Source organism: Rhipicephalus sanguineus, chromosome 7, assembly GCF_013339695.2.
Source record: "Rhipicephalus sanguineus isolate Rsan-2018 chromosome 7, BIME_Rsan_1.4, whole genome shotgun sequence".
Classification (NCBI taxonomy): Eukaryota; Metazoa; Arthropoda; class Arachnida; order Ixodida; family Ixodidae; genus Rhipicephalus; species Rhipicephalus sanguineus.
The window spans coordinates 132,285,500-132,310,157 of record NC_051182.1 but is presented as its reverse complement, the minus strand read 5'-3'; the positions used below and the strand labels follow the sequence as shown (position 1 = coordinate 132,310,157).

Below are 24,658 nucleotides of genomic sequence, written 5' to 3'. Positions count from 1 at the left end.
TGCAAGTCTCTCTTCGCTCCGTTCAAACCCGCGTCTATACGCAGCCTCTGTAGATAAAAGTAAAGCTGCGCTTATGTAAACTTCGCATTTTTTGACAAATTATAGCCTCCGAGATATAGCCGTCAGACTGCTGCCGCCAACCGCCGCAACAAGTAAAGGCGCTACGGGCGCTACGGTGTACCGAATCTTTGAGGCCATAAACTGTGGCTTTCAGGAACCATAACAGCGCATGCTTCGGCATACCAGCGCCTACGGTAAGCGGTCGCAGTGCTGGCAGTGTTTTACTGAAGTTTACAGACAAAATAAATCTTCGGCAAACTGCCAAGCCCGCAGCTCCGCTTGACTCTCGCCATGGGGGAACGGTTATTCGCTTCTCCATACGTAAATACAAGATGCGTTGGTTCTACTAACTCCATGGATAGTGGTAGTGGCCTGACGTCACGCCCACTTGCTGGGCTTGTTAGCTCCGGTTAGCTCGCACTCTTTTGGACTACTGTGATTACTGTTTCTTCAGTTTTCTTCCTCCCTACATGTCAGTTGCCACCCTCATCAAAAGCAAGCTCGTTGCTGCCTGCCGTACGCATCTTTTCCAGCGCCTTTACGTGAGCATGTTTCTTCGTTTCACCTTATTTCGTTTGTTGATTGGCGTTACTGGAATCGCGCGCGTAATCAGTTTAGTAATCATACGATACTGACATCGTCGTTGGTTTAGTACCTGGTGCCAGTCGGTTGTAGGTGGCGGTTAATTTGTAGGTGTTCTGTGCTGTGCTACGACTGTGCGACTTACTAACCATTTCGTCGTTGGTTCAGCGCGCTACGTCTTGGCACCGCACTAGACACTTCCTCATTAGATTAGTACCGGTAAACAGCCGAAGGTTGTAGGGCGTTGCTGCTCCGCGACTGGGAAGGCGCGTCCGTTGTAGAGAGATAAATCACACTTGTCTATAACGCTGCAACGGCACGTTTCTTTCAGCACGTTCAAGTACCTTGAGAAAGCCCGCACTTGAACATTAATCCTTAGCGGCCATGCAGGCTATAATTCGGGCTCCTTCGAAATAGCTCTAATCGGCAAACATCGTCAGTGCAGTCCGGAGCGCGCCGTTCTAGTGTTCTACAGTCGGTTACAACCTAAGAGCAACCCAATGTAAGCTCCGCCCACAGCCGTCGTTGTCCCGCCCAGGGAGAATTTGCATAGGTGCCCTCTCCAGTCGCATTTGCTCATTTCCATGGCGTCAAGCACGTTTGGCGTATTTTGGGTAGGCGATTTTACCATACAGACACGCGTTATTGTCGCTGGTTTTTCTACCAAATTTCGGCAAAGATTCCGGCACCACTGCTCAGTCAAATGCAACATTTAAGGTAGGGACGACAAACTAGTCCATTCTTAGTAAGCGTAGTATTTACATTAGCAGCCAAAAAGTACGGAAGGTGTGAACGGAAGCCACAAAGCACGTATGACTTTCGCAGATGAAAGAGCAGGCGCGCCGCAGTTCTGGGGCGGAGCTTGTATTAGGTTGTAACCGACTATACTTGGTTGCAACCTAAGAAATAGCAGCTCTGCCCACAGAACCGCGGCACGCCTGCCCCTTCATCTGTGAAAAACAGGCGTGCTAGGTGGTTTCCGTTCACACCTTCAGTACTTTTTGGCTGCTAATGTAAATACTACACACGTTTAGAAATAAGGGCTCGTCGTTAGTATCTAAAACATTGCTTGGCTAAGCAGCGATAGAGTCCCTGACAAAATTGACCAGGACATTGAAGTTTCTGACCTAAAACGAGTGATGCAATTAAATGTGGCTCTGTATGAAAAGGTCAGAAAGCCAGTCTTGTCGACTGCACCTGTTTCGCATTTAACTAAGGGCTTGTCGTGCATGGAGTGAGAGATGTCAATGTATGTAGGGACCTCGGGAACGTGTGACGACATCTTGATATACGGTCCCCTGGCAGCACTGCGGCATGCCAGACTAAATCGAATATACAGACCTCGTAAAATATGCTTGCGTCTAATACAACAAGCTTTAATGTTGTAATACACACAAACATAGGTGTTTCTGTATTCAAGTATTCGTGCTTGTGTGTGTGTATGTGCATGTGCGTTCAAGCATTCCAGACAACTAAAATGCGCTTCGTGTGTTCTAATGTTTTCGTGTTCAAATATCATTTCATCTAAGATATTGTAGTATTGAGAATAATGCAAAATTGAACTCAGGATTTCAGAGAATTGGGGATTTACGAAAAATGAACTCCAACAAATGCCGAATTTCTGCCAAGAAATATACTCCGAAAAACATCCTCTGAAGTTCAAGAAAAATAAACTCCGAAAACACGAAGCCCTAGTTGTAACCGAGTATAAAAAGTGTGTTCACCTCTGTTCTCTGCTCAGGTGTCACCCCGCCCGGCAGGCCTACGCACGATGCAGGTGAAGGTGCTGAATGCGCTCGAGGACAACTACATGTACTTGCTGGTGGACGACGCGACCCGTGAGTGCGCCGTGGTTGACCCGGTCGAGCCGGCCAAGGTTCTCGACGAGGTGAGCAAGCTCGACGTCAAGCTCACAACCGTGCTCACCACGCACCACCACTGGGACCACTCGGGCGGCAACGAGCGGTTGCTCGAGCTGTCGCCCAAGCTGCGCGTGTTCGGCGGCGACGACCGCGTGCCGCGTCTCACGGAGCGCGTCACCGACAACCAGGAACTGAAGGTCGGCAAGCTGACCGTCCGGTGCCTCCTGACCCCCTGTCACACCTCGGGTCACGTGTGCTACTTCGTGCCGGCTGCCGATGGACAGGCCCCCGCTGTGTTCACAGGTAGTTGTTCGTCAAGTGGCACACTCTTACACAACCACGAAGGGAGGATAAATTGGGAGCGAGCATAGCGAAGCACGATTGAAGCAAAAGAAGGGGTATCACAACACATGACCTCTCAGAGGTCACGCGTTGCACTGATAGTGCATTGGAAAGAGCGAACGGGATGTTTTGTGGAGTGTCGCTTGCCAGGGCTAACTGCCCAACTTACTGTTCTCTCCTAGTTTATTTGTCCTCTACGCTTAAAACACCAACCTGACGAGGTATATTGCTGGAGTCAACGTTTCAACAAGCGCAGTTGTCTTCGTCAGGGCAGGCCTGACCGTGACAAGTCTTCATGTCAAATGTCAGCTTCAGTGAGTCACGAAGAGAAGCATCATGTGCAACTACCGGCGACCTTAGTGGGTCAACGGTAGTTAATGTGCAATTCAAAATGTGTGGATATGCCAAGCTCATCTACGGGAGGCGAAGGGTCAAACACACTTGAGATCAATTTTTCTTCTCCAGGTACGCTTCTCGAGAGGATGCTCGCGGCGAATCAAACTCAATGAGCTTTGCTTGTAGTTGTCATGGAGATGTGGTTGCATATCTGTCCTCATATATCTGTAACCCTCCTGGTGTGATAAAGCGTGCATCTATCGCGTCTTATCTGATGTGAAGCATAATGGAAAAGCTTACACGCTCCAGTGTAAATGTGTGCACCACCTCGTGTTGCCTCGTTTTTTGCACGTTTTCTAGGCAGGCCAAGTGTAAGCTTATACATCAGCATGTACAGGCATGGCCACTCTTAAGGGGAACAGGGGAGCCCGTGACATGCTCGTGGCAAAAACATGATCAACATGATAGGTGGAACACCCGTTTTGTCGTCTGCTATGACTTTCTCTCTGCTGCTCACATCAGCTGATAAATGGTAAAGAATACAATGCGCTGGCGCTCCACCTGTAGACAGTTTCAAGATTGTGATAGTAGGTGAAGGTAAAAAACCCTGAGGCACTGCGCCGACCAAAGTGAAAATTAAAACACAGAGAAAAAGACATTTCGGCTCCCACACGCGAGCCTTGTTCACAAGTGAAACTAAAAAATGTGTCAAGCACTTCGCCTTATGTACGCTTGAATATATCACGCAGGCAGCGCGCATACGCTGACAGCAGATTACCATCGCTAGTGTTGAGAGTGCGTGGTGTGGTCTCTATCACGAGCGACTCAAGATGAAGACGCCATGACAGTCCTTTTTCTCTGGCGAGAACATGTGCCCTCCCCCAGTCAATTGCGTGTCCACCTGAAGCATGCTCAGCCAAAGCACTGGATTTCACATTTCCTTTCTTCACGTCATAATTGTGCTGCCTGAGATGCTGTTCAAAGTCACCAGTTTCACCAATATATACGTCGTCACAATCTGCACATGGGCCAGTGTACATCACACCACGGAACTTCACGTTGGGTAGTCTGTCCTTCACATTTAAGAGTGATTGTCGCAGTTTCTGGCCTGGAACATGAGCCACTTGGACGTTGTAGGAACGCAGAACACGGCTTAGGGCTTCACTTATGAAAGGGATATACCGTATCGCCGCGTGCTTTTTACCGGAGGCAGCACAGGGCAATTGCAGACGTGCCATTTGTCGTTCGACAGCGTTCAAGAAGGAATTCGGACAGCCACAGGCTGACAATTCCCACTGCACCAAGTGTATGTCGGCTGTGTAGTCTTGTCTTGTGCAGATTTTCTGCGCACGACGTAGAAGCGTAGAAACCACTGCCCTTTTGTGAGAAGCAGGTTGCATGCTATCAAAATGCAAGTAATGCCCTGTGTAGGTCGTCTTCCTGAACACGCCAAACATCAAAGTGGGCCCTTTCCTTTAAATCAGCATATCAAGGAATGGCAGCTTGCCTTCGAATTCTTCCTCCACCATGAATTGAATCGCTGCTTTCATGCTGTTCAGGTGTGAAATGAACGCCTGAACCGCTTCTCGGTGTATTATGCAAAAAATGTCGTCCACATAGCGGTAGAACACGTTTGGAACAGGGCTGAACGAGGAGATGGCTCTACTTTCAGTCGCTTCCATCGTTAAATTAGCAGTGGTCATCGATATCGAACCACCAATAGACGTTCCGTGGACCTGTTTGTACAACTTCTTTTCGAAAGTAAAATACGTACTCGACAAACAGAACTGTAAAAGCTGAACTAGGTCCGGTACATCGACAGGTGACCTTTCCGCTAGACTTGCATCCTATTCCAGAGCGTTCTTGCACACATTCACAGCCAGTTCTGGCACACTGGTAAAAAGCGAGTTCATGTCAAAGGACACTAAAATATCGTCTTGATCGAGGACAACGTCACATTGTCCATTAAGTTGTAGGGGTTCCAGATGTGGGTGCCACGGTGTCCTACAAGGGGCAAAATGACACGATGCAAAAATCCTGATAGCTTGTGAAGAGGGGAGCGCGTAAAAACCACAATTGGGCGCATTAGGCGCACCATGTATCATCCCAACCAGACGGGCTTCCATCAAACATTAAACTTCATTGTGATAGTAGCAGGAAGTGTTGTACCCTAAGAAACTTCCTCACTTCATTTATCGTTCTCTAACACCAAAGCGGGAACTGTTTTGAAGTTGTCTCAGAGTAAGGAAAGTCACTTTTTACATTTTCGGATAAAAGGAGGGCACATAAAATTCAAGAGTCCCTCTTATAATTTTGTGTATAGCTTATAAGAACAATTATTTGAGACATTTGGCTAAATACCGAGAGAAAAGTGTTGAAAGTCTGTGCGCTTCTCGCCAAGGCTTCTTCCCCGCCACTGCTAGTACGCTACGTCGGAGGACAAAACCACAAGGAAGCCCTTGAGGGCCTATAGGGCCTGTGTCTGTAAAGAGCGAAAGGGTCTATTGCTCTTATTGCGCCTCTGCTGCAAGCCTTCACCAGGTGTCGGTACTGGCGCTACATCTGAAGGGGGAAACAACCTGTCGGAACTCGCTGCAGACGATGCTTATCTCACCTGCCGCAACAAGCAGGATGTTGATAAAGCGCAGCAAAAACTAGCGCACATGCCGCACACAGAGTTTGCGAATCTCCCTAACCAGATTCCACTTGTGCCGGGGAAACCCTACATGCTTACTTCAAACGTTGGCGTCATCAACGGTTCGTTAAATGGAGCAGTGGGAACTGTACGAATGGGAATCGCTGGCTACCCATGCTACGCACTTCCTCAGGGTTCATAGCAGTGGAGCTGCTATACATTTTTTTTTATATACGATTCTCCTTCCCTGTGGACACATTTTCATGCGGGTGGGTAACAGGATGCAGATGGAGTAAAGGTGCATAAAAAGGACGCACGTTGCAACACTCAATGAAGTGTCTTCTGTGTGCCTTTACGTTCTGTGTTTCCTCTGTGTCTCTTTAGTCTCATCTATTGTCTCTTTTTTTGTGCTAATTAGGTATGTCTCGAGTCTGCTTACTTCCTACTCATCATCGTTTGTGCTGTTCCCACTCGAATATGCATAATCAATTAGGTAATGCTTTTGCAATGACATTCAAATGAACGTACAGGCACTCTCAAGTGCAGATTCCAGATTTTTTTCAAGGAGGGTATCCTACATTTATATGGTGACTGGTGGTGATGGTTGCACAGTTGCTTGCATTCAGTGATATCAGTAATACCAAGTCTGCAATCCATTGAGCATTCTGATGACAGAGTAATAGCTGGGAGTGATTTCATGAGTTTATGTGCCATATGCCGGGGCTGCACACAAACACCTACATGCACATACACTTCATGTGGGTAGGTGAGAGAGGGGTGTCCTGGCATTTATTTTTTCACACCGAAAGGATGCAACAGTTGGGCTTGTCGGTACTGCAGCTGACCTTGTGGTGGAAAATGGCACCGTAGACGAAGAATGGCAATAACAGTTTTGTTATTCAGTGGCAGGATTATTGATGGGGACTAGCGATAATGATTATTTCCGCATGGTTATTACCAGCCCTTGTTGCTTGGGCTTTGTTTTTTTCTCCACAAGATACAGGCATACCTAACACATTTACACCTTTGCACACTGAGAATACAAGGAAATTTTTTAGTATTTATTATAAGAAATAAAGAATGGTTGTCCTTAGCGTGCATACTATTCTGGCTTACCACATACCATGAGGAAGCAGCGGTAAAAGGCAAAGATAATAATGAGGAAAGGAGGTAATTAAGGGCAGTGGATTCTTTTAATGTCCTAAATCTCACCTGTTGCTCTGCGTAGAATACAAAATGATACTTGTGACGTAACTTTCCTTTATGCGATGCAGTCACATAGTGTGCCTAGAGTAGCGACTTCCTTCTGATAATGTTTGCCTTCGAGTGCTTGTCAACACCGTGGCCAACCATGTGTAGGCTGTCCACATGAGCTAAGCGTGCACTCAACGTTGACAAGATAAAATAACCTGTAGTCCTCATGTTGTTCGGAATGCAGTACAGTCAGCAATATGTAGCTATAAGCAGCCGAACCAAAGGCAAGTGAACCATGCGATTTGCTGAGTGGGTGAGAGTTGAGCTTTGCCTTTATACATTGCCAAGTGAATGCCATAGAGAGTCGACATCTAGCTTTAGCACACCCCACAAATCAGCACCACGAATAGTCAACAGCTAGCCTCAGCACAATGACAAAAACAAACCCCAGATGAAAGTCAATAAGTGAATAAAAGTGAGAAGTGAGCCCCCAACTTCACATGCAGCTCAGTGTGTGTAGAGCAATAGGGTTGGGTTCAAGTACCCTGTTCCATTGGCACTTTGAACCATTGTTCAGTTGAACTGTGTTCAACGGCACTTAACTCTGAATCTGCACTTTAAACGAACTTTACAATTTGAGCGCATTACAGCTGATGGCAGTCACTGCATCTGTGTTCTATCATAGCTTGGCTAGAAACGAGGTAGGAAGATGATACCAAAGAAGGCAGCTCGCAATTAGCTGAACAGCACTTCACTTTCGAAGTGTGCAGCACTTCCCATGCACACTTTAGTTAAGATGCGTGCTCGTGCGATAGTGTCTTGGAAGCATCTGTAAATGACAAAACAAAAAAACCTTGTGTTAGTATTTCTCTGGTGCTAACTAGTACTGGTGCTATAAATGAAAGAAGGGGAATAGATCCACAGGCCCATTTTTGTTAGACACTACTATATGGAGCCAACAGATGACCATGCCGAGAAAAGTTGTCTTTTCATCCACTTTCAATTTCCTTAATTTCATAATTGCTACTTTTCAAACAAAGACTACAAATAATGCACCCTATGCATTTCTTGGCTTCAATTTCTTTCTTGGCTATTTATTTATTTACAAAGTGCTGCAGGCCCATTCGTGCCTAGGCAAGAGGGTTAAAATTACAAAAGAGGAATGATATACAAGTCTTAAGAAGAGAAGAAAAAAAAACCACCCACATCTCCATTGTAAAATTAGCAGTTGAAAAAGTTGTTAATTCTTGATCAAGATAAATAATTAACAAATCAAAAATTAAATCTGTCGCATCTGTAGTGTTTAACAATGAGAATGGTAGAGTGTTCCATTAATAAATAGTACAAGGAAAGAAAGAAAATTTGAAGGCATTAGTTCTTGTTTGATAAGGAGTTAAGTATTCAGGGTGGTAATTTCTGGTTATGGTCTTGTTTAGTTAATGGGCGTACGTATGGGCAGTGATGGAACGAGAGTTTGTTATAGAGAGAATTAAACTTTATTGAGGGACCAGGTGCGCGTGCTCTTCACCCAGAGGTGGGTGACTTCCTCATTCCAGGTAGCCATGGCTTGCAGCTGACGCTCGAGCCCTGTCTTCAAGGGGAAAAAGAAATTTAAGCCTTACAGTTTTCTGCCGTAATTGTAATGCCTGTATGCCATGAGCGTACGCATGATGGCTGTTGGTAATTCGGTGTTACGGTAGTTAGAAAAAAAGAACTAGCTATGTACTTTCTGCTGCACGTTTTCAGTAAATTAATATGCTTATTGTGGGGGTCCCAGTCGGGGCACGTGCGTTTTCTATTTTAGTCCTAGTGAGTGATTTAGTACTGATGTGGGGTTTAGTTCGAATGTTATCTTATCACAAAGGTTGTTTTTGTTCAATTTTCTAGGTTTTCTTTTGTCGGTCATAGCCATGTTCTATAACCAAGGCGATGCAAAACCTATGTTTGGTTCTCTTAGTTATGTGCATGTTTTGGAGTGTTGAGGCGCCTTTTATGTCATGCGTGCAATTTTACCTAGTGGTCTTCTCTGCAGATTCTAACGAGTATTTAGGTTATCAGTTGCCACTGTACAAACTGCTTGTTCGACGCTGAAGCACTCAAGCTACATATTTGCAACAAAGGCACACTTGAACTCGCTGTACATACGGACGTCGCTATCTTATCAGATCGCACGTCTTGCCTGGGTGCACCATTCTCAGAGGGAGAAAACTGCTGTTCAAATGTCCATGGTGGTTGCTTCTACGTGCCATGCCAGCCGCAATTGAGTTGCACTGCCTTTAGCTTCAGTGGCAGTTGAAAATGCCCGTGCAACTGAAGCAGACCGTTTCGGGGGGGGGGGGGGGGTGCTACCCCCCTCCCCCCGAAATTTTGGTCATGTAGGTGTTTTTACCAAAAATAATTAAGAAAAATAGGTGTTTTCTTAAATTGTCAAGGCTTTCAGCAAGTGCCCCCCCCCCCCCCCCGAAAAATCCTGCCAACTGGCCTGAACAGAAGTATTAAATGCTATATTGCCAAACCATGAAAGCACGTTTATTTCTTGAAATTCCCGACGTGACAATTTTGTACAGTTGCTGTAAAGCCTCACGCTCATACAGTGCTAGTGGGGTCATCAACAAAACAGAAAAACTAAAACGTAATTGTTAGCGATCCAGTTATTAACGTCCCGTAGCCAGGAATTTTTTTCCGGAGGGGAGGGGGCATTTTCTGAAGGCAAGTGTGACACCTTTTTTTATTGGTTGGTTGGTAACAACTTTATCGACACCTTTTTATTTATTTATTTATTTATTTATTTATTTTCGGTAAAACAACCCCCTAAATATATAAGGGAAGGGGGCTAGCCCCAACCCCCCCCCCCCTGACTACCGGCCTGGCTTGAGTTATGTACTCAGGAAAACCACAAAAAATTTCGCATATCTGTGCAAAAGAGGCAAATTGTGACGTTCATCTCGTAAGTGTCATCGTCATCGCGAAACTTGTCATTCATCTCAAGAACTAGGTCTGGTCATTTTATACACTTTTACAAACCTAATTTCCTCTTTGGTATTTCGTTAGCAGCATCTCCAGTTAACAGCTCAAATTATGAAACAGTTCTACAAGTAACCCGGGTTGTTTTTTTGTCTTTTTATGATATCTTTAAAATAAGTAGTTAATTTAAACCTCCTTCTTCGCAACGGCATATCCGGTAGCTCCAAGGAGGTTTAATTGGGTAGCTCAGAAGCATACAATGTGAAATCGACCGTCGCGAAACACACCAACGATGTCAGAAGGAAATCATAGCTAGTTTAGTGAGGAAGAGGGGGGAGATGTTTGTGTTATTGAATGATGCTATGTATAGGCGCATACACCTAAAGCGGATTCCTCTTTCTCGTGTTACTCGTGTTACCTCTGGTTGTACGTGTTTTCTGCGCCAGCTCGTTTTCCACAACAAAATACATGGAGGGACACACCGTCTCGTGTTATGATCTCATTTTTTGCGCGTCCCTTCGTCCTTGGTTCATCGCAATTCTACAGTGATAGCTCTACTCCTCCCCGTTCAAACCCAGAAAACGACTTTGTGCGTGCGTTTGGCCTTGAAGCTCAGTGAACGTCACTTTTCTCCTCTTCCTCCTCGCGCATGCGTCGCCATAGCAACGAACATGCGCAGTGTCGGTTTGTTCTTCTCTCCCGCGCGCCGCTCTCCATCGATCGGCGAGGGCCATGGGCCGGTGGGCCTGCACGCCTCAAGACCTCTGCATTTGCCACAGTGAAATGTATCGAACAGACGGTTAGGCTAAGGTAAGCACAGGGGACATCAGTTGTTGTCTTTAACTATATAATGCAGTAATTATGACGTAATTTGAAACGAAATAAAAGCGGACGCAAAAAATCACCCTTTCCGTCCGTGGGATCCGAACCCACAACTTTCGAATCACGCGTCTGATGCCCTGCCAATTGAGCTACGACAGAAGGCGCGTCCCCGTCCACTTCGTTGGACTTTTCTGTGCGTTTAATCCGTGAGTGATGATGATGATTGCGCGGATGCTTACAATAACAATATGAACTTAACACGTATTCGTGGGCTGGTTGGTTCATGATAGCTGTGCCAGCGCGCAACAAAACACAAGGACGAAACGGACACATGAAGATAAAGACGTAAGCGCTTACAGCTTTGTCTATGTCTGTTTCGCCCCTGTTTTTGGTGCGCGCTGTCAGAAGATTCCAAGCGATAAAAACATGTTTATTCGCGTCCATGTGAGCGTTCCAACGACAAAGCGAAAGCCAGAAGCGGGCAGGGTTGCCAGGTTTGGCTACTTTGCGCCAAGTTGGCTACTTTTTTAGGCCGGTGGCCACCCTACCGGTGGCGGCAGAAAAAGTGTGTTGGCTACTTGGCTACTTTTTGGCTAGTTTCTTGTTGCCTTAATTTGAACCAAATTATCAATAGCTTGTGACGTCGCAGCCGCTGGCGTTCGAGTATGCGGTGTCAAAACATGGTTATCAAGGCGTGTTACAAGCTCCCGAAATTAAATTTGCCGCTCGCGTTATACAACAGAAAAGTCTTATGCATAAGTGGCTGGGACTTGGGAGAAAACTGTTGCATGGCGTCTCATTTCGCAGACCACCTATTGCTGAACGCGACTTTAAACTAATTGAAAGTGAACAGGACAATCGAAAGCGCTCCGCATCCAAGGTGCTATGCACTTGTCGACATTAGAAATCGGATATCTGACGAACTGCTTGTGTCGTTTCTAAGAATTAGGGGCGGACTGCGACTCGAGAATATTAATTACTCGAACTTCGTCATCACGCGAGAAACGATTGCCGAAGTGAGTACAATTTATGCTTCAATCACGGAAACTGACTTTGTGCATACTTGCAGCACTAATTTGTATTGTCGGTGGTACTTGTAGCCCTTTCAAGAAAAGTCACGCAAGGCGCGCGAAGAGGACGTCATTTCTGCAACAGCGTAAGAAACTTCATCATCCGGCACGAAATGATTGCTAAAGTCAACAATTTATGCTTTATTCTCAGAAATTAGGATTTTGAAGGGTTTCTGGTGTACTTCTTTACGTTTCCACCAAAAGGCTACTGAATTTAGTCATTTGATAACAAGGTCGCAGTCGTTTTCACGCACGTGTGGCTACTTTTGGCTACTTTTAGTGCCCTTGGCTCGAGTTGGCTACTTTCTGGCTAGTTTTTCCGATTTATTGGCTATTTTTTGTCTTTTCGACCCGGCAACCCTGGAGGTGGGGTCATACAAACGTGCTCCCCTACTTTATCCACGCACGCACCGGCGACTAACGGTCACCGTTGCGAAAACGCTTCAAGCGTGTGAACGCGTCCTGATTGCACGCGGGACATTCTTAAAGATGTTATATTCCGCCTGATGAGGCATGTATGTGCCTGCGACGTAGGGATTATGCCATAGTTTCGGCACTTCATAGGTCTGGAGTTCGAACCATTGCCGTCGGAACATGTTGTCTTGTTTACTGATGAACGCCGATTCACCGCTGTGCCGCAGCCCTTTCCTTCTATCATGAAAAGATTGCAGAGTGCTCCTCAAAAAATAGCGCCGGAGCCTTACCACTATCGTTAGATTGAAGCCAGCGAAGCTGTGATTATCGTGGGTCTGATATAGCGAACATTGCTATAGTGAATTCATATGTCATCATTATTTTACTACTGTATTGAGTGAATAAAGAGACGTACGCTCAAAGATCCCGGTGTTTCTCTTGCGCATGACTTATATTATCTCGTCAACGGCGGATAACGGTCTTAAAATGAAATCCTGTATATAGTACATGAGAAACCCCGTTTTCCGAAAGTACAAAAACGGCATGACGTTCGTTTTTTATGCAGGTGGTCTTGTCGTTGGGGCGAAATCGTTTACTTGTATCTGCCACGTCGGCGAAATCGTCCGCCTTTTTGTTTACCTTTACGCCACATGTCCATTTTTTCTACGCAAGAACGCTGGGTTAATCTAGTTAATCGGCTCGCCGAAAACTTGTTCTACGCGTCTTTTGTTCGCGGACGCGATCTGCCAGAACCTAGCCGTATACACCTTCGCTGTAAAATAATGACCTGTGATCGGATTATTTTCTGACGGATGGACGCGCATGTCCTTGCCCACAGGCGACACGCTGTTCATCGCCGGCTGCGGCAAGTTCTTCGAGGGCACTGCGGACCAGATGTACAAGGCGCTGGTCGAGCGGCTCGCCAAGCTGCCGGACGACACTCGCGTCTACTGCGGCCACGAGTACACGGTCAACAACCTGCTGTACGCCTCGACCGTCGAGCCGGACAACGAGTCGATCAAGTCCAAGCTGTCGTGGGCACGGGAGAAGCGCGCCAAGAAGGAGCCCACGGTACCGTCGACCATCGCCGAGGAGCGGAGCTTCAACCCTTTCATGCGCGTTGGGGAGGCCTCGGTCCACAAGCACGCCAAGCTGGACGATCCGGTCTCCACCATGGCCTTCCTGCGCAAGGAGAAGGACCACTTCCGGCCCAAGGCTTGATCCTAGTTTTCGGTCGTCGTCGATCTGTACTCGCTTTATAGACATGCCCCAAATATACAGCTTCTGCCCGTCTCGGTTCTTTTCACGAACGTCTGTTACTCGACTCTCAATATACCACTTTTAGACATGGGGAGATATAGTCTCTACGAGGCCTTCATGGCCAATGAGAAATACAACTTCCGGTCGAACCCTTCAAGGGTTTTAGATTCTCAATCCTCGTTGATCGCCATTTGTTAGGTGCCATTATAAGACAGCCGAAATATGCAGATATTACCAGTTTATTTTTCTCGTAAACCGTATCCTTCGTATCTTGTTTGTCTTGCGCAAGGGGAAAGACCATTTCCGGCGCGCCGCTTGAGCCTTGTGTCGATGCTCGTCGATTGCCACCTGTGCTCGCGTTATAGACATGCCCAAATGTAGCGCGTCTGCCCGTCTCGCTTTTTTAAGGGTGAAGCACCTTAGGCCCGAGCCTTGTATACCCCGCGTCTTGCGTAGCTCTGGTTTACACGGGGTCCGCTAGGGGCGCTGCGGTAGCAGCGCTACCTCTCGGCGCGTGCTCTGGTTTGAATGGAGACCGCTAGGGGCGCGTTATGCTCTCAGATGCATTTCATATGACCATAAACATCCAACAACAACCAGGGAGACGTGTATAGACCTCGTCCTCGCTAACTTCAGATTGCATCCCGTTCAAAAACCCCTGGCTCTTCATTTCACCGTTCACAAGGTGGTCCTAATGAAGGGGAAACGGAAGTCCGCACCGCAACACCATATACGCCTTATGACATCAATAAAACAACATTGTATATACTGTAAACACGTGTTTGTCACGCATTTGCGTGCTCGAGTGGGCATTGTACGGAGGATTCACGGTTACCCGAGTGATCCCCGGTGCTTCGCCTACGCATCATCATTCACTTCATGGATATGCGTGAAAAAAAAAATTTTTTTTGCATGTACACCTCTTACTCGGCTCTCATTATACCACTTTCAGAGAAGGTGGAACTAGCCTTTACAAGTCCCTCCTGCTCAATCAGAAAGACCACTTCCTTCCCCACTCTTGACCGGTTTTGAATTTTCGGTCCTCGTTGATCGCCATTTTGGAACGTGTGTTATATGTAAGATAATCCAAATATGTAGCTATTACCCGGTAGTTTTTCTCATAAGCGTCTATTGATCAACCACTATGCGTATAACGTCTTCAGTCAACATGTCTTGTTGGCCTTGCGCAAGGAGGAAGACCAGTTTCGACCCGCCGCGAGACGTAATTACTTGTCGATATTTGTACTCGCAGTATTTTTAAAAAAGCCCGAACACGTTTTTACGCGCCTCGTTTTTTCACAAACGTCGATTACTTAGCTAAGTTGGCTCTAATTAATATAGGTTTCACTCGCGGCGTCTCCGTGCCCGAATGAGCCAATCCATGGCTCCTGCCGACACGTCACGTGACGTGGGTCGATACTCGTGTTCCTCTGTACTAGCCTTACAAAAAGTTCTAAGTATATCGCGGGTGTCTGTAATCAACAGAAAAAAACACGAATACTTGATATATAGAGAATTAGAAACTGTCTAATGGGACATTTTGCTAACCGATCTAAAACTTTATCATCGGAATTTTTCGCCCAGCTTCGTGTCTTCTAAAGCGGATTAATTAATCTTGCCTAATCAAGCAGTTAAGCAGAACGCACAAAAAAAGTGTGGCTTTTGACGGCCCTCCTGACACTGACGGCCCGGGCGCATGGCCTTCTGCCAGGATTTGAGAGGTCTGGTTCTGGACCTACGTCATTTCCTCTTGGGTGAAAGGGGGACCGGCAGAGGCGCAGCCCCACAGGGCATGCGACAAACTTTAAGCAACGGAGTGAGCTCCTTAGACTTTTTTTTCCTTTTTCCTCCTCTTTCTTTTTTTTTTTTTTGTAATGCCTTTTTCCGATTTTATTCCCCCAGGACATGGTAGTCAGGAGAGCAAGCTTACTTCCCCGCCTTTCCGTATATTAATTCCGCCTCCTTCTAGGACTCGCCATTTCCATGTGCATAATATCTGGGGTTTTAAGTGCCAAAACCACGATGTGATTATGAGGCACGCCGTGGTGGAGGGCTCCGGGAACTTCGACGGTCTCGTGTTCTTAAACGTGCACTGACATCGCACAGCACACGGGCCTCTATAGCATTTCGCCTCCTTCGAGATGCCACCGCCGCGGCCGGGACCGAACCCGCTACTTTCGGGTCAACAGCTGAGCACCGTAACCACTGTACCACCATCGAGGCCATAAAGTGTGTGCGTGGGTGCGAGCGAGGGTGGGGTGCGGCGCAGTGTCTGCCCCATAGTTGGACCTGTCCCGTCATTGCAGGATTACGGCCACGCCCACACGAGTTTTCGGCGATAGTGGCGGCCGAGTCTTCCCATCTTTACTTCAAGAAATCCGGGGACCAAAGGCAGGCCATAGTGACAAACACGTCATCGCTTAATTGTTTTTACAGCGAAAGCTGTTATGAGATCATTTCACCGGCCGTTTTTGGTGCCGTAGTTGTCCGCCGCCGCCGCCGCCGCCGCCGCCGCTGCCGCCGCCGCCGCCGCCGCCGCCGCCGGTGTCCGTAACCAGTATCGCTCGAAATAAGAAAAAAAACTAAATAAGAAAAAAATTCCAGGATGGAACGAGGTTCGAACCTGGGCCCTCTGCGTGGGAACCCAGTATTCAACCTCTGAGCCATGCCGGTGCTTGAAACTGCTTTGCAAAAAGGTCCTATACAGGCTTCATGTCGGGAAGGAACCACATTAGCATATGCAATATAGCGTGGTAAAAGAGTACTATAAGCACCAAGCGTCGCACAACGCGAATTCTGTAACCAGGCGTCACACAATGCGAATTGCGCAACGAGTAGGTTGTTGAATGCTTCCAACCCATTACAAAGAGCTCTGCCATAATTCTTCATCGTCATCACGCACATCATCAACAAAGTGCGCATAATGCCTTACATGCGTTTAGCAGGTACCACGGCTGTCTGTAGAATGACGAAAAATGGCACAGTGCCTACTGCCCTACTTCTAAAAAATTACAAAGATTTATAGCGTAGTGGGTTCCTCGCAAGTGCACTTCTGTTGGTTGCCAAGGAAGCCTATAAGGCTCCCATGATGTTTTTCCTCAGGGTCTCAATAAAGTCAATTTCTCTCTCGCTCGCTCTACGTTTCTCCGGTTAAAGTGTGTTATAAAGCGTGGCGGGACAGTTAAATAACGACCGGGCGTCACACAATATGCATTACGTAACTAGTGGGTCGTTTAAAGCTTCCAACCCATTACAAAGGGCGCAACCATAATTATTCATCGTCATCAACCGCCGCATCAACAAACTGCACATAATCGCTTACATATGGTACCTCGCTTCTCCGCAGAACAACGAATAATGTCGTGCTGGGTGCTTCCCAACTTCCCAAAAATTACGTTTGTGGCGTAGTGGGTACGTTGCTAATATACCTGTATTAGTAGCCACAGGAGAGTTTATAACGGGCTCTAGAAAAGCCGCTCTTCCAGCTTTCGCTGTGACTGTGCTGCGCTTTCCGCGCAGGCCTGGCGTTTTTTTTCGTGTATTAAGAAGCATGTTATCACTTGGACTCGACCAGGGGGGGGGGGCGTTGTAGAAGGGGAGGGGGGCACTACGATGAAACTTTGAAAACTCCCCCCCCCCCCCACTCCCTCAATGGGAAACACTGCGCACGCCTATGATCGAGGCGGACCTCTATTTTTCAAGTACTGACACGGATCATTCGCGGGATCGAATCCCGGCCGCGGCGACTGCATTTTCGATGGAGGCGAAAACGCTTGAGGCCCGTGTACTTATATTTACGCATAGGTAGGCAAACTCATGAGTCGACTCACTCAGACTCACACTCAGATCGAGCCGTGATCTGAGTCTTGAGTGATTGCGGGCGAGCAATATTTCGGTGAGCTTGAGTCCGAGTGAGTGCGGTTGAGAAAACTTTTAGTGAGTCTGAGTCCGAGTGAGTCCGGTTGAGGATAATTTGGTGAGTCTGAGTCCGAGTCAGTTCTAAGGGCAAAATATATCTGAGTGAGTCTGAGTGAGCTCCACATTTTTGGCCGACCTAGGTATTTAGGTGCACGTTAAAGAGCCCCAGATGGTCGAAATTTCCGGAGCCCTCAAATACGGCACCCCTCATAATCATATCGTGGTTTTGGGACGTCAGACCCCGACACTTATAGACAGGGATCATTAACGTACGTGACTTCAAAACGACACAAAAGAAAAACAACCTACGCCTTTTTCGTCGCGCGATTCGCAGCTTCCTCCGTGCCTTCTAGAGATAAGCGGGTCGAGATAAAGCTCGAGCCTTTCACCGGGCTGCCAGTGTATAGAATGCGACCTCAATAATGTCAATGCACAAATGCATACCTGATATCGGGCGGGCGTCAGCTTGTGCATGTCACACGCGTGGGGTAAGTGGGCTTACCTGGACGTTTTTTGAATGAGCTCTCCTGTTTTGCATATCTGGCTCGACACGAGCGTTGCCGACTTGCAGACGACTCCGGAATTTTCTTGTTAACCATCACCTGACTGGGGTAAGGTGGTTTGGGGAAAGGGGCTTGTGGTGGACGTCAGCTGGACGCTGCGATAAGCAACGTGTCAACGGGTGGAGGTAAAGATGGAGGCATTTTGACCTCTGGTGTAGTATGGTGTGCCTCGCTGCGTCATGGGGGCCTCACTGCATACGGTCGCGTGGCGAAAATAAAAAGCAAGGCACTTAAAACGCTGCAGGCAGCCCTTCACGGAGCTGTCCATGGCGTTTCCTGCGCGCCCGGCGCGGCCACTTTTGATATCGGCCTTGAAATTCGACGATAAATATCTGAGATTACGTGCGACTTTTGTCATGTCTAAAAAAAAAAAAAAAGGTATGTCGTGAATTGTGACGGCCTGCAACTTTCCCGCAGAAACAGCTGCCCTTCGATTCGATTCTCATTCGACACTCTCATTCGACAAACAAGGGCATAACAGAGAAGTCAAGACACCACGAACGCCGACTCACAACTGCAAAGGCGCACAGCGGCGGAAAAGAAAGAAGGCACGAAAACTTATCTGCGCATGCCCAAGCAATAGGCGAACCTATCAATCCGGCACGCGTGGTGGTCTATGTATACGTGAGAGATAACTATTCAGACACCTGATTACTTCTTTATGCAGGTTAATCGATGGTTGGCTCACGCATGCGCTACCACTATTATCGATATGCCAGGCCCCAACCATTAAACGCGTTTGTTCATTCCTGTGCCGGTACAAAATACAGTTGGTCGCTCTATCGATTACGCCGACGCCAACGGCGATTCCGCTCAACGCAGGAACGGGCTCCTAATCCTAAGAGCTGTGCTCTAGGAGGTTGGTTTCCTTTTTTTTTTTTAACTATAGGACAGATATGGCTTCGTAGAGCGTTTTGTTGGGCAATGTAATGAATGGACGAAATTTGTAAGGGACATTTGTGTGTTTGGAAACCTTCAAGTGAATTTGGTGAATTTTTGGTGTAATTTTGAGATGTTTGTGCGGACTTGTGAGAACGAGGACGACGGCGACATGAAGGCGAGCCAGGGGCAGGTGGCACGCGCGGCGGCGGCACGAGAAAAAAAGGAGAAACAAGAAAAGAAGAGGAAAAAGAAGAGAGGCGCATGTGGAACGCGCGGAGGGCTGAGCGGAGCAAGCCGAAGGACACGCCGGACCAGGGCGCTGTCCGAGAAGTCGTGGCCGTGCTCAGCGAGGACTGGTGCTTGCCTGGTGTTTCGGGCGTTGGCGGTGTCTCCAGCGAGGACGTGCCGGACCAGGGCGCTGTCCGGGGAGCTCCTCCTGTTCTCGGTGAGACCTGGGGAGCCGAGTTACCTGCCTGAGGCTGCCAGTACAGGGCGCGGCTCCTGCTGTGTCGGCGGGCAGGCGTCACGAGTTCCTGAACACCGTCGCCACCTGGGACGGCGCAAGGCCGTGATCAAACGGGAGGCCTTACGGAGGCCTTGTCTTCCTGCTGTGAAGCACACGGGACGTGTCACCTGCGTGCCTGGGCTTGCGTTCAACGACACTCGTCGCCGCATGTGGACTGACCCTCCAACATCTACAAGTCGTGAGATGTTTTTTCTGTACCCTCGATCGGACATTCCGCGGTTAGGACGTTCATATTAATTTATGTGTGTTTATCTCTGTGCTTGTTCTCCGTGATCGTCCCTAGCATACCTTGTCCCTATAAATGTTGATCCAAACTCATTCGTGCGTATTCTCTTGTCGCCTGTTCCGTTGAGCCACGCACTCGCAAACGTGACGAACCACCACTCGGTCCTTACAGGCAACTTGGTTCGTGACTTAACAAAAAAAATACCGTAACGCAAGAGAAACGAGAGAGAGAGACGGAAACACAGCACTGGCGCTATCCTGTGACGTAGCGTCAGCCTCGTCTTCGCCTCTTGACGCTACGTCACGTTTTTTCACGCTACGTCGCGTCCTCATAATGACGCTACGTTACAGTAGCGCCAGTCCTTTGTTCTCGTCCTGCGGTCGTTTCTTTTGCGCTGCGCTTTTTTTAGTGAGCTTGAAAACAGCGCGAAGACGGCATAACGAAAGCGGCACCAGCAAGGAGTGACTGTCTTGTTTCTCTTCCACGCACTTCCGGTCGAGCACTTACTTCCAGTTTTCCGAATATTCAGAAAAAGTCTTGTAAAAATAAAACTGATATCGATATGCTTCTGGTTCAATTTAATAGTTGTAGGGCATACATATGACATCGGAGCATAAGTTTACCTAAGCTAAAGGCCGCTTAACTGTCAGGATAATCAATGAAAATGAATCGAATGAGTTCATAGGAAGAGCAGACGGATTTCTTGTGCGCAGCAGGGACCGTCGCGGCACCTGGCGGAGAGGATCTCAACCACGCGCCTTCTTCTACGTGACCTCTGCGATTCGCTTCGGCAGCGCGCGAGGCACAAGCTTAACCAGAGGAATACACCAGGGCACACCAACACCGACGTGCGTGCGCCACAACCAGATAAGTCAAGGACTATAGACCAGAACACAGCGAATTCTATGCGCATCGCCATATTTGCATCGCGCGTCGCGCCATCTATCGCACACGCGACGAAACAACATGCGCGGGCTGCCACGCCAGCAGACGCTACACAGAGCAAACGTGAAACTCCCGAAACTCAGCCCGTCGGAGAGCGTGTTTCGCGTCTTTTCTAGCCTGGACATTTTCGCTGATTTCATTGGAACATCAAGAACATCTTGCTCATGCAAGTCCACAATGTATACAGTACGTGCTGAGCGGGCTGCGGAAGCAATCTCGTCGGATACGTACGCTGTTACATTTGTAAATAAACGTTCTCGCTGTAGTACGCGTGAATCGTAATTGCAGTGCAGCTCGCGAAAGAGTGAAACGATGTTTTGTTGCCCCATATTACAAGTTGTGCACAAATTTTTGTGAAAGCTCATCATTTCAGCATGCATCGCGTAATAATTAGAGTACGCTTTACGGGTAGTTTCGCGGAACGTAATTTTTGTTTCACGGGCGCTCTTACTATAATGCGTCTTGCTCACAAAGGCGTGCTATCAGAGAGTATAACCTGAAGTATCGTTCAGCGATCCCTTTTGGAAGCTACCTGAGCTATTTTATTCTTGTAACGATGGTGCTTTACAAGCGAAACTGTGCTACTCTTAGTTAAGCCGGTTAGCTACGCCTGCGACGTAAAGGACACAGGCGCGAGTACTGTTTACTTACGTGCCAATATATGTATTATGTGCAGCTGGATACCTGGTGTCCAAATAAATTTGGGGACACCAAACACTGAAATGAAAGCACGAAATTCTGGCCAGCTGTTGATGAGCACCGTGCCATTTATTACCTTTTGAAGACGAAATCTCGAAGGCGTGGATGCCATCAAAATCACTAAAGCTTAATACTACGTTAAAAGTGGCAAAGCATGCTGATTGCTTGTGCTTGAAAGCACAACCTTGCACTAGATTTTCGTCAAAGGAAACGCTCAAAGGTATGAAGTGCACCCCCACACAAAGCTCGCGCCTGCCTTCAACCCAGCTGCGTGTCACGCAAATTAGGTTCGCAAGATGAAATATGTGGGCATCACACTGCAGAATACACGCAGTTAGTGTACTTACTCGCGCATTTTCACTCGGCTCCTAGTTTTTAGGGGCGAAGCTCCTTAAGGCGGCACCCGTTCGTCCCTCGTAGTCGTCGTGGTCGTAGTAGTGAGTAACAAGTATTACGCTTTGACCTCCAAGGTGGTGCCGGTGGGAGATTTCTCCTGTGCGTTGTTGAACAATAAAAAATTCGCAGCGTGCGCGTTAACTAAAAGCCGAATTCTTCTGTCTCTCATTCCCCATTAGCAGCCATTGGCATGTTCCAGTAGGAAACGTTAGTAGAAGTAGAAGTGTAAGTGTTAGCTAAAAGCCGACTTCTGTCTCTCATTGCCATTAGCAGCCATTGTTTACCTCCAAGGTAGTGCCTGGTGAGATTTCTCCTGTGCGTGATTAAACAATAAAAATTTTGTTCAAAACGCCGTTGATTGATGAAATAAACCAACGAAAGACGCCAGATGTTTTGTAAAAGCAGAACGAAAGAACGCCAGATGTTTTTCTTAAAGTGTAGTAGTAGTAGTTGTATTTAGCCACCTCGCCCGATCGTCAACGGGCGAGGTGGACCGGCAACGGCGCGAGAACCCTGCCGTACGAGAGTTAAATCACACTAAAAGACATACTTTGCGGGCGATACACTCTAGTGAGCTTTCAACTTTTCGTCTTAATGTACATGATAAAGAAATTATTTCTACGAAAAACGCAAGGCACACTTTGAGCAATATGTTTGGTTTTGGGACGCTAAATGGAACCATGAGGCGATGCGAAGCCGGAGCACTTGCACGATCGCGTTCCGTTGGCTTTCGTTGGGCATGCTACCGACCTCGCGTCGTGGAACGTGCGTCCTGTCTTCCCTCTAGCCTTGCCTTTAATTCGCACAGGGCGAGCGGGGAATGCGGTCGCTCTTGGCGCTCTTTCGCTCGGGAGCGGACTTCTTCCTTGCATTTCACCGATCACAAGTGATAATGAAGGGACCACGTAAACCAGCAGTACAATAAAAGTTTGATGTTTAATATATACACGATGTTTCACGCTCTTTATATTATGTACTGGGCGCATTTCACGGAAGAGTTTCACGGTTTACAGATGATTCCCTCCGTAGCTTCGCCCCACTCATCATCATTCACCCCGTGGATATGCTGTGATTTTTTTTGCTTGAATCACAGTTATCCACTCGCGGCGAAGCTGAAAACACCACACCGGCACTATTTCCGTGGCGCGTCGTAATCGTCGCCGACAACGCTAATATCCTCTTGTTGCGCTGCTTGTTTTGGCATCCAAAGACGACGCAGTAGTGCCCAGACGAGCTCTTATGCGCTGAATCGGCGTGAACGGGTACTTTTTCGCATTTTAAAGCCTCAGAGCTGCAGCTTGCCCTGTTTACTTGGTGCAACCCGCGCGCGCCTTGGCAGCCCCGGTCAGCCGGGCGTCTGGGTGCGAGAGTATCCGCTCGGCTCGCCAGCAGCCTGGGTGCGAGACAGGCGTGCTCTGGTGTATAGGGTCGCCTCCAGAATTTTAGGGGCGAAGCTCCTTTGGGTGTGGGTCTGTCCCTCCTCTGTAGTATGTAGTAGTAGGTAGCCACCTCTAGTTCGAGTGTACACTAGATGGCGCTGTCGTAGCCACCTCTAGTTCTCAGAAAAATCCCTACATGGCGCGGAGGCGCTCGCTGCATTGCAGATTCGTGCTCTAGTCCCCCCCCCCCCCTCTCTCTCTCTCTCTCTCTCGCCTCGCGAGGCCGACGCAGGCAGCGTCTGCTAGCGAGTTTCTTGATTGAAAAAACTGACTGCTCGCGCTGCACAATCGTTTACTGACCACCCCGTATATATAGGCACTGTATTTTGACCTCCAAAGTAGTGCCAGTGTGAGATTTCTCCTGTGCGTGATTAAAGAATAAAAATTCACAGCGTACATGTAAAATTAAAGTGAGCTGCAAGTCGCCATGGCTTTCATCGACCCTTTAGTATAAACGCGCCCGATCTCACGTCGTTGATGATGTACTGGGCAGAATTCACGGAAGATTCTCATATGGCGCGTGTCATTGGTGAAACGCAATCGTTTGATTTAGTGCGGCGACGTACGCTAGTGGGACCGTTGTAATAAAATCCGCTCGCTGTTGGCGCGCTTTCACTTTTGCTCGGAGTATTCACGGTTTACCGATGATTCCCTCCGGAGCTTCGCCCCACTCATCATCATTCACCCCGTGGATATGCTGTGGATTTCTTTTTTATTTTCTCTTCATTTTTCGTTATCTCAAGTGTTGGATTATACTTTCACAGACAACGGTGCTATATTTGCGAAGGTCGTTTTACTCAACCGAGAACGGCGTTTCATTTCCGCCTTTCCCTGCGTTGTTCGGAACGACGGACGTGCACGCCTTCTCTCGATAACGATATCGCTTCGATAACGAGGCGCGATATGGACTCAAGTGCGTACACGACACTTTCAGCAGCATAAATTTCGTAAGCATACGCGAGTCGAGGTTCTTTGAGACTTCGCGATATCATTGTGCCCGGGAAGTGGCCATCTGGACACTGTCAAAATCCCCTCCCGTTATCACGTCTTGTTATCGTGTATGGGAACGTGTTTGTCGACTCTTGGGTGGTGGGTCTGTAGGACGCCACGCCAGCGTGGCCGAATTTCGCCCCCTGCAGAACCCCGTTGTGGTCCAACATCCCGGTGTTCTATAATAATTGCCGGGGTTTTACGTTCCAAAACCACGATATGATTACGAGGGTCGCCGTAGTGGAAGGCTCCGGAAATTTCGACCGCCTGGAGTTCTTTAACGTGCACCTAAATCTTAGGTACACGGGCCTCAAGCATTTTCGCCTCCATCGAAATGCGGCCACCGCGGCCGGGAGTCGATCCCGATACCTTCGGGTCAGCAGTCGGGCACCGTAATTAACCGCTAGACCACCGTGGCGGAACATCCCAGTGTGAAGTACAAATTCATTTTCTTTACGATCTCATAATTTATTTACTTTTCTGCATCCAATATTTAAAATCTCGACCATTGCCGCTGTGAAAACGTGGGCGAA

The 24,658-nt window shown here is 47.9% G+C and overlaps 1 protein-coding gene across 1 annotated transcript; it reads left to right on the top strand.

Annotated features, from left to right (window-relative positions):
• Positions 1–416: 416 nt before the first annotated feature.
• LOC119399968 (hydroxyacylglutathione hydrolase, mitochondrial) lies at positions 417–13,587 on the top strand. Its single transcript, XM_037666871.2, has 3 exons — positions 417–602; positions 2,384–2,807; positions 13,120–13,587. The coding sequence occupies exons 1-3, from the start codon at positions 531–533 to the stop codon at positions 13,500–13,502; spliced, it is 879 nt and encodes a 292-aa protein (XP_037522799.1). The 5' UTR covers positions 417–530; the 3' UTR covers positions 13,503–13,587.
• The last annotated feature ends 11,071 nt before the right edge of the window (positions 13,588–24,658 follow it).